At 46.5% G+C, this 15,640-nt stretch overlaps 1 protein-coding gene across 5 annotated transcripts in view; it reads left to right on the forward strand.

The window, feature by feature from the left end:
• LOC102460488 (L-threonine ammonia-lyase-like) overlaps nt 1-8,163 on the forward strand; it is a 90,122-nt gene extending 81,959 nt beyond the window's left edge. For 4 of the 5 annotated variants that reach the window (XM_075934761.1, XM_075934762.1, XM_075934760.1 and 1 more), the window contains one exon: nt 6,065-8,163. In XM_075934761.1, the coding sequence (XP_075790876.1) occupies nt 6,065-6,163 (99 nt within the window). In that variant the 3' untranslated portion in view covers nt 6,164-8,163. The remainder of the gene's footprint in view (nt 1-6,064) is intronic. The other variant, XM_075934764.1, reaches the window with a different exon arrangement.
• Nucleotides 8,164-15,640: the final 7,477 nt, after the last annotated feature.

Consider the following 15,640-nt stretch of genomic DNA (forward strand, 5'->3'; position numbering starts at 1 on the left):
ATTCCTTGGCAGAAGAGAATGGTCAGCGATAACATAGAACTACAGGTGTAAAATATCCAAAATTTTAATGCCTCCTAATTGTGCGAGGCAGCAAAATTAAAATAGCAGCATCAAGGAATGAAAACGATCAACATGCTTCTTTCAGCTGTTTTGATTACTCCATTTTTGGTACGGCCATGTGAGCTGTTGAAATGACTTTAAAAAGGGCAAATAACTACCCAGTTTCCAAAGGAATGTGTTTGATTATTTCACTAGGATGGTGGTGAAAGAAACACTTGAATGGGTTGCCTAGGGAGGTGGTGGAAAGTCCATCCTTTGAGGTTTTTAAGGCAAGTCTTGACAAAACCCTGGATTTAGTTGGGGTTGGTCCTGCATTGAGTGGGGGGTTGGACTCGATGACCTCCTGAGGTCTCTTACAACCCTAATCATCCATGATTCTATGATGACCTTGGGTGCGAACGTACTGGCCTGACCTGCTTCACACCAGATGAAATTTGGGAACGTGGTACAGGTTCCAAATATTTTAAAAATAATACTGACACGTTTTACCAAATCCACTAAAAAAAATCCTAACAATCCCTTCCTGTTTGTGTTGACATTGACCATCAGCAACAGCAAGTGAAAGTCTGGGTCCAATCGCATGGAGAAATGGGACTGCCTCACTGTGGGCTTATAGGCTCGGTAGGGGGCGGTCCTGTGCTTTGGAAGAGATCTCATAGTTAGAGGGAGAAGTACTGCTTCCTTAACCAGCTGATGCTAGCTTTTCACAGCTCTTTCCTTCCAAATCAGTCAAACTCCCTGAGAACTAGATCTGGATCCCCTTCCGCTGATTACTACAGGTTGCACCTCCTAAAACCAGAATTCTCTGGTCTGGCAACACCCATGGTCTGGGTCAGAGAACCCTGGTAGCCTAGTGGCAGGAGGGTCAGATTGAAATAGTGGGACAGTGCAGGGGTTGGGGCTGGCAGCAGCCCCCTGCATCAGTGGGGCTAGAGCCAGCCCCACGACAGCCCTGGTAGCATGGGCTGGGGCAGAGCTTCAGGCAGCCCGCAAAAGTATGGCCAGAGCCCATGGGCTGCCAGTGGGCTGGGACAGGAGCCCGACCCCTCGGCATCCTGACCAGGGCCAGAGCCAGCCCCGACAGTGCGGCTGCTGGAACACGGCCGTCTGGCTGTGGCCGCAGCAGCAGGGCCAGCAACCCTGCTTGTCCTTCGGTAGCTTGCTTCATGGATCAGTCAGGGTAAAGAAGGGGTTAGTGTTCAGAAGGAGTGATTTACAGTGGTGGGGGTTCATGTGCTGAAGGGAGAGACGATAAAGGGGGAGGTGTCTTAGAGAGAGAATACGACTGAGTCAAGCTCAAGTCAAACTATCAAGATGCTCGATGACCAGGGCTCAGTATATTTAAAGACCACCTAGTACTCCGAGATGAAGTGTGTGGTCAACAACTTTGCTTCTTGGCCACAGTGGAACTTTTGACCATGAGGGTAAAGCTCAACTGCGTGGGAAACAGATTTTCTGAGCAGCTGGTCTGAGACTATGTAGGAAACTCCTGCGGGAACTTACGACCATCATCAACCTCCCCACAGTGCAAGGCATGTTTCTCTAACCTGCCTTCTCCAGTACAAACATAGAGCAGCACGCGTGTATAAATGAAACCCTTTGAAGCCAAAACACGGCACTGCCCATACGATTCCCCTTGTGGGAAGAGGATAACAGTCAGGTACAAGAATGTGGCAGGGATGGCGTAACAGTATCTAGTGCTGGTGGTGAAGTCCACTGACTAGAGGGCCCAAAAGTTGCTGCCAGCTCATTTTCTCTCAATCGACACTGGATTTATGTACTTACAAAATGAGGCTGTAATTAACAGGCTGCGCATGAGCACACTTACCCAAGGAGAACAATGTTATAGTTCACCTTGATGATACAGAACATCGGCGTGGGAGCTATGGGTGTGGGAGGTGCTGCAGCATCCCTGGGCTCCCATCATAACACATGGGTTCTCAGCTGCTGGCCATGTGTCCCAGGAGTGCAGCCGAGAACTCAGTGCCAGGGGTCCCAGCTGCTGGTCCCGTGTGCTGGGGCTTTGCTCTTGGTCTCAGCTGGGGGTGAGGGAGGACTGAGGTTAAGGGGGAGCAGCACTTTTAAAAAATGTTCTCGCACCACTGATACAGAAGACACCAGTGGGAGGGAAATCTATTCCTTGCCCATCTGTAATATTCCTCTAGCCTAGGCGCATATTTCTTCCAAATAGCTGTGTCATGAGTCTCACAGACCATGGACTGGAGTGAAAAGGCAGTGAGGAAACAAAATCAAACTGACACAACAGTGAAGGAAGAGAGAATTTTTACTTCCAGACTACTCAAGGCTTTGCTGCAGATCCATAGCCTGTCAGACTATGGAAGATCAGAATCCTGCTTGGCGCTGGGAAGTCAGAAGACAAGTTTTGGCTCATCTGGTTCCTAGTGAACACTTTGTTCCCTCACAAAAACCACAACACAAACTGACATGACTGACAGTCTCAACAGAGCACCTGAAGTAGAAGATCTATACTGACAGCTTAGCACAGACTGTTCGAGCAGCATTTTTCCATAGTGTTCTGAGTTCTGTTTAGTTTTCTCTCCATCCACCCTTCAGGGGAATTAATTCAGCCAAACATGAAAACTAATCATAATAAAAGACTATAAATGCTACTTTCCCAACCAATCAACCTCTCTCTCTCTGTGTCTGTTTTTCTGGAAGCAAAACCTTAATTTTTAAGTCAACTGTTGCTCCTTCGGTACGATAATCTTACATACACTCCTATGAAGAGCTGTTTCCTAGCTCACTCAGTTGATATAATACCTATTCTGCACAGAATTGATTCCCCTCAAACCAGAAGTCATTAAGTTATTTTGGCCTATTCTGGACAACTTCAATAAATTCCTTTGGGCCAGTTGTGTACTGTAAAATACTAGAAAAGAATACTTGAGTGCCTCAGATTCTCTGGCTTCATGTAGGAAGGGGCATATCTAGTGCTCAATGGTGCCTGCATGTTCAGCTTTTGGGGTAGAAGTAAGGTAGTTTTGTGACTTAGGCACTGGATTAGGACTCAAAAGGTTTCCTTTGTGACCGTGAGCAAATCCCTCCGTATATCTGTGCTTCGGGTCCTCATCTGCAAAATGGAAGCATTTGGAACAGGAGGAACATTCTTAACACTCCCAGAGCACCTTTCCCCAGAGGACTTCTGCAACAGTTAGACAACATTGATTAATGGAGCTTCCTTTTGATCTTATGCAGTAGATGAGCATTCATCCTATGGTACTGATGAGAAATAGAGGTACAAGGAATTTTAATGGCTGGATTTTGCAATCCTTATGTCTGTTATGCTGTTGAGCATTACTCATTGACTGCCTGGATGAGTTCGCACTCAGCAACACAAGAAGGGTGCATAACCGAGACCTAGGGCATTTGCTGAACGCTATACAACAAACAGATGGAAGAGCCCAGAAGGGACCACAGGAATCCAAGTCCCCTGCACTCTGGATCAGACCTGCTGGATGGGTTGTTCAGCAGCTACCCTCCAAACCCTAATCCCACCCATTGTTGCCAAAGGAAGTAAAAATTGTTAGAGTAGGTATAGGTCGGAATGACTTGCAGACTCCCTCAAGCTTTGGGACCTTTTCATTTCTGAGGATCTTCCCTTTACTTATAGAATTGGGACAATTTTTCCATGTAGGTAAAAAATGTATTTGGCTCTCTGATCTAACCCCACAAATCTTGACGGCAAAAGGGCGTGTGAGAGATTTTGTCAAACAAAGTAAGATGCTTCGCAGATGTTCAGCTGAATCCCTACGGATCTGCTGCTGCGCATTCTACCTTCTCCATGTAACGTCAAGGATGAAATCGTGGATATTTAAAGGCCCCATGAGCAGTTTGGGTAAACGGAACCTGGGGAAACATGTTTCATAGGGATCTTTATGCTACAGAAGAAACAGCTGTAAGGCCTTTTTTTTTTTTTGCCAGACTCATGCAGGCTTACAGCAACTGAATACAGTGGGAAGCAGGTGGCAGTTGAGGCGTGTAAAACTGGTCCTGAATGTCCCATAAAATGTATTTTTAAAGGGGAAAGTGCAAAAATGAAGACTTCCTTTTGGCAAATGAGAACACATGTTCAGCATGGAAGGTGGTGCCTTGCCAAATCGTGCAGCATGGAGTTTCATAAATCTCTATTTGTGAGGTTTACAAACAGTCATTTCTTTTTTTCTCCCTAAGTACAGGTTGAACCTCCCAAATCCAGGACTCTCTGGTCTTTGTTGCTGAACCAAAGAGCCCTGGAGGCAGAACATGGGAGCCAGCCAGGAGAATGTGGGAGGCACCTGGGCCAGGTGGCGGCATCAGCAGGACCAGGTGGTAAATGGGGAGCCCCCACCCTTACCAGAGATCCCCTGGCATCAGCCAGGCCGGGTGGCATATGGGGAGCCCCTGCCCTGGCTGGTAAACCCCCTTTAGCAGTAGGGCCAGTGGCAACCAAGTGGCCCCTGGGGAATCCCTGGCAGGAGCAAGACTGGCCCCAGCTTTGGGTCTGGTGGCAGCTAGGTGGCCCCAGTGGCAGTGGGTCTGGCAACAGCCAAGCGGTCCTGGTGAACCCGGGGAACTCTGGTGGCAGCAAGCGGGAGCCCAGCTGTGGAAGCCTGGGAATGGGGCAGCCAGCAGTGGAGCATTTACCTCTGTTGGCCTGCAAGCTCTCTGGTTTGGGACCACTCAGGTCCCGAGGGTAGGGTAGGGTATTCACCCGGACAGTCCAGTATTTTCGCCTCCTGTCCGGTAAAAAAAATTCAGAGAATACCAGATACCTGAGATGTCTGGTATTCTCTGAATTTCTCCCTGGCCAGGAGGCAAAAATGCCAGGCACCTGGCAACCCTACTAACACTCAATGCCCGGCCTCTCTTCCCCCCCCCCCAACACCCCCCAACCCCAGCCCCCGTGCTTACCTGGCTCCCCGAGGCTGCCGGCACAAAATGGCTGCTGGCCAAAATACCTAGTGTTAGTGCTCAACCACTCGTCTTTTCCTATCCCTGCACTCACTCTTAAAGGGGACATGCTGTTTTAATGCTGTTTTCTTTTCTTTTCTTTTAATTTTTTTTTTTTTTTGGCTTAAGTCCTTGGAGTCCTTTTTTTTTTTTTTTTTTTCCCCCCTTCAACAAGTTTGGTCTCTCCCCCTCCCCCCTTTTTTTCCCCTTCAACAGAATTTTTTCCAGGTGTTTTTTTTGGGGGGGGGGGAGAAGCGGGTTGGTATTTTTGTTTCAACCATCTGGCAACCCTACCCGAGGGTGCCAGACCAGGGAGGTCCAACCTGTATAACTTCTTAACTTTAGCAATCACTCAGTCTGCACTATTATCGTTTAGTATGACGCTACCCAGATACAGAGGTGCAATGTATTATTCCATCCAGCTATTTTCTCCTTTTGAATTTTTTTTTTAAATAATTACCATTGATTTTTTTTTTTTTTAGGAATTCAAAAACCTCCCTCAAGAAGGGAATGGGAATAACACTCTAATAGACCCCTCCACCTCCGGTTACTTGCAGGCCAGTTTTACATACAAAACAGGACACTTGGACTTGTAGTGCGAGGTCTCTTTATGTGATGCTTCTTGGTTACGGTTAACCAGGGCCTGGCTGGGCTGGAGCAGCTCCCCACCCACATGTGATGCGGTGGGCCCGGCCTGTCTGGAGCGGCCTGTCCAGAGCAGCCTGCCATGCTGTGTGTGGGGGCACTGCAGCTCAGCAAGAGGGGGCGTTGCTCCAGCCCAGCTGGCCCACCGCACCATGCTACGGGTGGGGGCCTGCTCAGCCATTCCAGGCTAAAGCAGCTCCTCTCCCATTTCCATTTAAGCCGTTAACTGGTTAACCATAACATTTAACTGGTTAATTCATCAAACAGGATTTTACATCCTAGTCCGGAAGCTTTTAACTCAGACTGATTGTCTTGTCTTTAGGAATGTGTATTCTGGCTTAGTTGAAAATTCCACAGCGGCCTGAGAATGTTGTCATCTGTTTAAGACTGTTCCTAATTCTTTTCCCAGGTCACCTGCATTATAGAGACTAGAGACAAAATCCACACAGCTCAACTAAGAAATGCCCTCCTCGAGCGCTACCCGACGATGACGTGGACAGAACGGTGACGGGCGAGGCACAATGGAAAGTGCTGAGGTTCTTTCACCAACACTTCATGGAAAGCTAAGCTGGAGGCACTAATAACACAATATACATCAATCTTTCCAAACTGAACAGTTAGCAAATAGCTACAGGATCAATTTGATTTCTTTTCTTGCTCAGAGTGAAGTGACTGTCCTATGGAATGAAGTAAAACTTGAGGCATTAGATTAGTTCAGGAAAGCTTTGTAGCCTCTGCTGGTGTAGGAATTCATTACTCGGGTATCAAGTGGCCGTTTGGATTTTGACTGGTGGATAGAATCCTGTGGGGTTCAATAAATAAATAGTAAGAGGATACTTTTCTTTAGTTCACAATGCAGCTCGCTCCTCACTTGTCAGATTTTGAGGCCTGCTACTTTAGCAAGCACTACCACCTCCTTCTGCTGGCTTTTTGTCTATTACTACTGGGCTCATGTTGTGTTTTCCAAGCTAGAGGTGGCACTTCATCTTCTGACTCTTCCTTGGTCATTGTATAGGTGAATTTGTGTGTGCATAAACGACCTTTGTTTTCATGTGTGGGAAGGGAGCTAATGACACATGTTAAAAACATTTTGTTCATTCAAGAGATGCTGTTGAGAGGGAAAACCCCAGCTTGGATATTTCCCGTGAGAAGATGATGATGTTTATGTGGATGTGGCTCCCACAAATGTTGCAGTTGTAGAAGGCTGTTTTAATGAGATTAGAGCGTGTGTGTATCTAACAAGAACATGGGGTTTCTTTTATCCTGTGGAAACTTACCACAACAAACAGCACAGAAAATGTTTATTTCACCTTACTAAGGAGAGTATATTCCCCCTTTACCACCTCTGCACTTGAATTTTGGGATTAGAAGTCAAATGATGATCTGTGTCTGCTCAAAACAGAGCCTATCAATCTCATGTGACAGATTAAGTATAACATTGAGAATGCTTAACTAACCATCTTATATCTAAGCAAAGGCAACTCCAGGAGAAGAGGAAGCATAAGTCTTAAGCAAATCACTAATGCAATTAAGAAAGAACACATTGAACTGCATGTCCCTGATTACCAGTTGTTTCATAACCATCCCGAGAGCTATTAATAAATTAGCACCATGACGGGAGGAGTGACTTGAGTTAGAGAAAGCTGGAGTCTGTTACTGAGCCTAAGTATTCCAGTTGCCTCTGTAACTGGATGGCTGTGTCTAGACTGGCAAGTTTTTCCGGAAAATTGACAGCTTTTCCGGAAAAACTTGCCAGCTGTCTACACTGGCCGCTTGAATTTCCGGAAAAGCACTGACGATCTCATGTAAAATCATCAGTGCTTTTCTGGAAATACTATGCTGCTCCCGTTCGGGCAAAAGTCTTTTTCTGAAAGACTTTTGCGCAAAAGGGCCAGTGTAGACAGCACAGTACTGTTTTCCGCAAAAAAGCCCCGATCGTGAAAAAGGCGATCGGGGCTTTTTTGCGGAAAAGCATCCCTGGCCAATCTAGACGCGCTTTTCTGAAAATGCTTTTAACGGAAAACTTTTCCGTTAAAAGCATTTTCGGAAAATCATGCCAGTGTAGACGTAGCCAATGAGTTTCAAGGCAAGCTGAGCCATAATGGCTTCAACCAAAATCAATCCACTGGTTACAATTAAACAGAATTTGCCCAATACTCAAACGTGGGCACATGTGCCTCCAGATACTCCTGTTGGGGCTTACATGTATAAAATGGACAGCTGTGTGTTTATGTGCTATATTAGGGCTTAATCCAAAGCCCCCTGAAGTCACTGGGAGTTCCCCAGTGTGCAGGATTTGGATACCCTGTTTAAAACACAGAGAAACTGAAATTTCTGGTTGCAGTTTAGATACAGGCAGTCCCCGGGTTACGTACAGGATAGGGACTATAGGTTTGTTCTTAAGTTGAATTTGTATGCAAGTCGGAACTGGCTCCAGATTCAGCCGTTGCTGCTGAAACTGACCAGGGGCTGACTACAGGAAGTTGGAGGCAGAATTGCTCTGCCCCCAACTTCCTGGAATCAGCCACTGATCAGTTTCAACAGCGGCTGAATCTCGAGCCTGGGACAGAACAGCCGGGCTGCCAGGTAGGTCCCTGCAGGACCAACCCAGCAGCACCCCAGCTGCTCTACCCCAGGGTCCAAAACAAAAGCCTGGTCTGCTGGGGGGGGGCGCACTGGCTGCGCCCCCCCCCCCCCCCAGCAGACCAGGGACACGGGGAGCAAAGCTGCAGCGGCGGCGGGGTGCCGCGCCTCTGAGGCTTTGCTCTGGCAAAGCCTCAGAGGCGCGGAACCCCGCCGCCGCTGCGGCTTTGCTCCCGGTGCCTCTGGTCTGCTGGGGACCATCTCCAGCAGACCAGAGGCACCAGGAGCAAAGCGGCAGCGGCGGCGGGGTCCCGCGCCTCTGAGGCTTTGCCAGAGCAAAGCCTCAGAGGCGCGGCACCCCGCCGCCGCTGCGGCTTTGCTCCCCGTGTCCCTGGTCTGCTGGAGACGGTCCCCAGCAGACCAGGGACACCGGGAGCAGCTTTTCTTGCCCCGGAGGTGGAGGTGGCGGGACCGCTGCGCTCTGGGCGGTCCCGCGGCCTGCGAGCTCTGGGGCGAGAAAGCCCCGTTCGTAAGTGCGGATCCGACATAAGTCGGATCCGTGTAAGTCGGGGACTGCCTGTACAGTGAATGTGGTGAAGGGGGGACTTAGCACAGAGAAACTTAACCAAACAACAAAACAAAGAAAATAACCTGATCATGACTAAATAGACATTTTCCCCTATTTACTCATACACTTCAAGGTCCAGTCCATTTCCATGCCCAGTATTTCTTGTAGGCATGGTAGTCCTGCCTGGATTAATTCATCTTGTTTCTCCCAGTTCTTGTCTTAAACTCACACAAAGAGAACAGCAGGCAGATATATCTAATCAATTTACATTTCAACAATCTTTCTCACTGACTTCCCTGGCTTCCTGTGAACACCCCCTAGCTATCTGAGTTTAACCCTTTAGTCACCAAGTGCTGGCCAGCACTCCTCCTATCCATTACACAAGAAGTCATTCTTCCACTCTACTCTGCACTGGTTAGGCCTCAATTGGAGTATTGTGTTCAGTTCTGGGCACTGCATTTCAAGAAAGATGTGGAGAAATTGGAGAGGGTCCAGAGAAGAGCAACAAGAATGATTAAAGGTCTAGAGAACATGACCTATGAGGGAAGGCTGAAGGAATTGGGTTTGTTTAGTTTAGAAAAGAGAAGATTGAGGGGGGACATGATACCACTTTTCAGATACCTAAAAGGGTGTCATAAGGAGGAGGAAGAAAACTTGTTCATCTTGGCCTCTGGGGATAGAACAAGAAGCAATGGGCTTAAACTGCAGCAAGGGAGTTTTAGGTTGGACATTAGGAAAAAGTTCCTAACTGTCAGGGTGGTCAAACACTGGAATAAATTGCCCAGGGAGGTTGTGGAATCTCCATCTGTGGAGATACTTAAGAGTAGGTTAGATAAATGCCTATCAGGGGTGGTCTAGACAGTATTTGGTCCTGCCATGAGAGCAGGAGACTAGATTCGATGACCTCTCGACGTCCCTTCCAGTCCTAGTATTCTATGATTCTATGATTACACTAGTGGCACTGCAGGCACTCAACCTCCCAGAAGAAGGTTGCAAGTCAAATCAAATGCAAGTGTCTAAAAGTTATTGAATGTAGGTCACATATAACAGGTGTGGGAGTTAATCTTGTTGTCTTGACTATAAATAATTAACACATAATCTTTCTCATAGTTCTTCTATCTTTGTAGTTGTCCTGATCTGTTAATGTAAAAACTACCAGAGTTGATTTCCATGCTACTACACGGCTTTTCAACTGCAAGTCAGTTGGCTTTTAAAGCTAAGATGAAAAATGTACATAGACGAAAGTCATTCTGAGTACTTAAATCCAAGTATGCCACAGGAGAGGATAATAAACTGTCTCTGCAACCAATTTTTTTGTATGAAGTAAAAGGGGATTGTCAATGCAATGTCTAACTTGTATATTAAAGGCTCAGGCAAAGGAGTATATTTAGTATGCGTTGTTTTAAGCTCTCTGCGAGAAGTCTGCTTAAAATATATTAACATTTGTTAAAGTTCCACAAATTGTGAAAACACACAAACATTCCATCAGAGTACTGTTTATTTTTAAGTTAAAATCACAACATGGCACCTCAGCAATGAAAGATTATTCATCCTCTGGTGTGCTGTTTGAAACAAAAACTGTTTTAGCGCTAACCCACCTTAGATCAGGAATTGAAGGCTGGTTTTATGCAGTTATCCTCCGTGAGTGACATACACTGAAAGCCCAGTTGCAGAAGCCTTACGAGTGAACCATACTAGGGACAGGGCGTCTAACCCCATCCCCGAACACAGAGATGAATGCAGGGCTTCTCAGGCCTATGGAATGGACACGGGGGCTGTGTCTACACTGGCCCCTTCTTCGGAACAGACATGCTAATTTAGAACTTTGGAATAGGGAAATGTGTGGTGGCCATGTTTATTTAAATCCCCTGCGCATTTCCCTATTCCAAAGTTCTAAATTAGCATGCCTATTCCGAAGAAGAGGCCAGTGTAGACACAGCCGGAGGGGGGACCCTTCTGTCATTTGCATGGAGTGATTGGGCCACTGGGTCTAAGTAAACAGAGAATTTGTGGCCTCCATCTTCCATGTGGACTTCGGCAGGACTAACACAAAGATCCCTTTCACAGCACTCTGGAGATGCAGGGTCGGCTTTGCCAGTAGCAGAGCCACTGCACCAATCAGCCAGTGTCTGAGGATAAATGCAGCAGATGGCCTAGGCAGCTCCTCCTCCCCGGAATTAATTTAGTCACGTGGTTACTGCCTGGGCAAGTTCTTAGAAAAGCCAGGTGGTTAACTTCAGAGCCATTCACTGTGAACTCCGATAAGTTAACTCCTGCCCAAGCCTGTCTTTCAGAAGCACTCTTCTCTTGACACAGACCAGGACTGACTCCCATTGCCGTAAATGGACAGTGCTTTATCCTATGGAGGAAGACTCCCTGGTTAAACAATTTAGAAATAAGTTCTAATCTCAGCTTTCACCCCAACCAGCAGTTTCTGGCCTTTCCTGTTGGCAAGGTAGCCTTTGAAAATCAAGCCGGGTGGTTGGATTTGAAAGCTTGTGTTGGTAGCTTTTCCTTAAAACGGCAGCTTATGACTGGCCCTTTGAACATCCTCCTTCTTTTGCCATGCAAACCAAAATGGCAGCTGGCCCGCTCCTTCCCAAGGATTCCTCCTGCACATGTACCACCTTGTGGGATGGAGTGGTGGAATTTTCCCCTCAGATTCCTGGTCTTCATAGGTCTATGCTATAGGCAGGAACTACTTCCACAGCGCACAGCACTGGAGCCACTGGGAGCAGGCACATGAGGCAAGATCTGAACTTTTGTCCGCCAGAGAAGGTGATGTAACTGTTATAGACTCCAGCGGCCAGTCTTGATTTAAGTGTAAGAAGGCTCAAAAATTCTAGTCACTTCAGATCTTGTCAGTGATGGTAGCCAATCTGGATCTATTAAAATAACATGCTGTTTAAACATGATTCCACATTTGCACTTCACGAAGTAATGTCATTGGATCCTTTCCAGGCTCCATTGCCTGGGTTTTTACATCTATGATATGCAGGAGAAAACCAGAGGCTTGCAATGTGAACAAGGGAGTCTTACTGACATTCTGGAGCAGGGGTGGGGAACCTAAGGCCCAGGGGCCGGATGCAGCCCCTGGCTTGCCTGGATCCAGCCCCTGAAGCTTGGAGCTCCCCACTCCACATTGGGGAGCATGCACTGGTGCTCCAGCCCCTCCCATTGTCCCCCCATGGGGCTGGAGCACACAAAATCAATTAACCTGCCTCTGCCACCCCAAGGATCTGGTGTGCCAGGGGAATTTGGGAATTGTCTTTCTCCTTCTCAGTCAGGGGCTGCCGCAGTGAAAGTTTTGTTTTGGTGTTTTTTGCTTCGCACTGGTGTGCATCCTGCTCCCCCGACTGATTTTTTCTGTGGGTCAGTGGCCTCCCACCCGTTCCAGAGAGTATCATTGTGTACCAAGTACACTGCCCATATTTATAGAAGGCTAGTTCTGGGTGGGGAGAGAGCAAGAGGAGCAGGATACAAAGGCCGGGGCTGTCCAATCTTCATAGCAGTGTTCTGGGTCTCAGCTTGTCTGAAAGGGTGGTTTCCTGTCTGCAAAGACTTCTCATTTCCTGAAAAGGGATTTGAGCTTTCCCTCCAACAATTCACTGCCCCTGAATCCCATCTCCGGTTTACATAAAGAGTGTGTCTAAACTACACCCCTCTGCCGACAGAGGGATGTAGATTAGGCACTTCGAAAATACAAATGAGCCGGGATTTAAATATCCCAGGCTTCATTTGCATACGCACGTTCGGGCGCTGTGCCGATCACACGCCCTTTTGAAAGTGAAAGTGAAGTCTAGCCGCGGCTCTGCTGACAGCGGGGAGTTTTTTCAGCAGATCTTGTACTCCTCAGAAAATGAAGGCTATGTCTACACTCGTGGCTTCTTGCGTGAGAATTATGCAAATGAGGCTAAGCATGGAATATCGCCACGCCGCATTTGCATACCTAATGAGCCGCCATTTTTGCAGAAGAGGCTCTTGTGCCAGAAGGAGCTGTCTGCACTGCCCCTTCTTGCACAAGAAATACCCTCTTGTGCAATGCCACTACGCTGATTATTTTCAGGAATAATGGCATGACAAACACAAGATGCAAATGTTCCCTGTAAGCTGAGCTCTTGAGCAGGCAGCAATGAGAGATTCCAATGCCGCCCAGCTGATTAGGGGAGCATCCACAACCTCCCATAGCCAACAGAATGTGATTCTATTGGTGGTACACATCTATACATGCCTTGGTGCACCTGACACAATTTATTCCACACATGGATGAGAAAAAATTAGAGGGAACATTGCAAGAGGCACTCAGTCTTGTTTGGAAGATGATCTACAAATGCTGAAACACCTTTGTATCAGTTGAGCAAACCCTGGTGGGAGTTGACCATTACAGACTTTTCACTCTTGCAATTCTGATCGGCATGATGCCAACAAGCTAAATGCAAATAGGCCAGATACACATCTGCTGTGGCTCTACTGGTTTCTGAGCCACTCTGCTGCTTTACGCCAGCTGAAGATCTGGCCCCGCAAGCCAAATCTTGGTCGTACTAAAGCAGATGTGCTTATTGCTCCTTGCTTTGGTGAGATCCACATTTTACCCAAAGGGAGAACAGACTTGGAAATGAGAGCTAGTGAAGGACCAGCCTAAAACCGTCTGTGCAAAATATTGACGCTTTTATGTACAGTTGATTACAGTTTTTATTTCTGAGATCTAAGAAAGTGAGATCATTAGATCAACAGCCTCTTTTAAAAAAAATAAAACTTTGCCCCAAATCCTGTTGATATTACAGTACCACTAAGTGGCAAATAACTGTAACTAAAGCTAATAATCCTACATGTAAACAGGAGCGGAATAAACATACTGCAATTTAGAGGATGGAAAGCATTGCTCACATATTATAGGGCTGAATCTTAGCCATGAGCCTGAAAGACCATTCAAAACTTTAAGATAAGCAAAGAAGGCAAAAAGGGAAAAAAAGAGCAAGAGATCAAAACCAAGATCAGCTGGAGCATCACACTTGCAGTTGTAGTCAAATGTGAACTTGTCTCATTCTGACTGGAAAAGTGTTGTTGCGAGGGTCTAAGATAAATGTCATGGTGTGAGATATTAAAATGTAGTTAAGGAATATTTATGGAACTTTCTCCACCATACATATTCACTGACTTGTCCCCCCAATATATTAAACAGCTGCCTGTGGCTTCAGCCTCTTTCTTAGTAAATCCATTGTGACCTGGGTCTTAAGGAATGGTTGGACTGGAGATGTGATCTGGGACATCAAGGCAGACATTGTCACTACTCAATCAGGAAATCATTCATCAACTGCAAGACAAATAAAATGTCCTCAACTGCAGAAATGAACCCTCGGAGTGTGATCCCAAGCGTCATGAAGTCAATATAAAGGTTCATGCTGTCTTCCATGGGATTTAGATCAGGCCCTAAAATAGACATAGTATAATGGAGTGTTTCTATGAAGAAGCAATTCAGGAATGTCTTCAAAATTCAACTATATACATTAGGCATCAGAAAGTCTAGAAGCAGATGGCATGCTTATTATTGCATCTATGTTTAACTGACCTTATAAGAAAGGTCCAGAGCAAGTCTTCTGAGCTTTCCCCTTTCCCAGGATTCTGATTATAGCATCCTATTACTCAACCCAGCATGACAACCAAACTCATTCAGTTAAATCAGGCATTACAATCTAGCCATGTAAGCTGCTGTTTACGGAGCACATTGACCCGACTCTGGAGTTTGCTCAGAGATGTACCTTGTAGGGATGTATGGCAACTGTAAATACTCAACAGTAACTTTCTCTAACAAGTAGCTTTAAGTGTGGGATGGTTTGTGTTCCTGCTGTTTTCTCTCTAAACAAACTGGATTACTGTACAAATCCAACATGCAGAGCTCCTTGTGAGAGAGAATTACTTGCATGGCTTAATTTCTGCTCATCTCTGGTACAAGCCAAACAAGCTCTTCTTAGTCTGACCTGCTTACACAGAACAGGCCACTCCTGAGGCAAAGTCATCTGAGTCGCTTGGCATCTGTCCCTAGGAGTTATATGTTGCTTCTGTTTCATTAACACAGCTCTTTGCATTTTGCCCCAGGCAGAATTCTAACAGAGCAGAAGGCAAGGAGAATTTGTCAGTATACTTGAGTATCAAAAGGGTTTGAAAATCAAGCTGTATTTCTTTCCAGTGCCCTCCTCAACCTGGCTCACAGGAACATTCAGCAGGGGAAGCAGGAGCATTGCTCTGCCCAAGCGTCCATCCCCCACCGGGGGAAGGCTGGGGCTGATTTCCCTGCTTACTTAGGGGACCATAGAGGAGCAGTCACACCTTTATGGTCCACATTTACAAAAAAACACACCCTCCTCCACAGAAATTCCTGCTTAAGGGCCTGCATGTGACCTTAAGCAAAGCTTGTCACCATTCCAAGCCAGTTTCCTGACCTGTTAAATGGGAATGATATCCTCTTTTGGAAAGGGATTTGAAATTTTTATGGAGGGGGAAAAAGTGCTATACAGGTGGATTCCATTCATCTGAATTTCAATTATCCCTACAGCTTTGTTTCCCAAATGATGTATCCTTCATGTCTGTGTCTAGACTGGCCAGTTTTTCCGGAAAATCAGCCACTTTTCCAGAAAAACTTGCCAGCTGTCTACACTGGCCGCTTGAATTTCCACAAAAGCACTGACTTCCTACTGTAAGAAATCAGTGCTTCTTGCGGAAATACTATTCTGTTCCCGTTCAGGCAAAAGTGCCTTTTGCACAAAGCTTTTGTGCAAAAGGGCTAGTGTAGACAGCTCAGATTTGTTTTCCGCAAAAAAGCCCCGATCGCGAAAA

Source organism: Pelodiscus sinensis, chromosome 8 (assembly GCF_049634645.1).
Source record: "Pelodiscus sinensis isolate JC-2024 chromosome 8, ASM4963464v1, whole genome shotgun sequence".
NCBI lineage: Eukaryota > Metazoa > Chordata > Testudines > Trionychidae > Pelodiscus > Pelodiscus sinensis.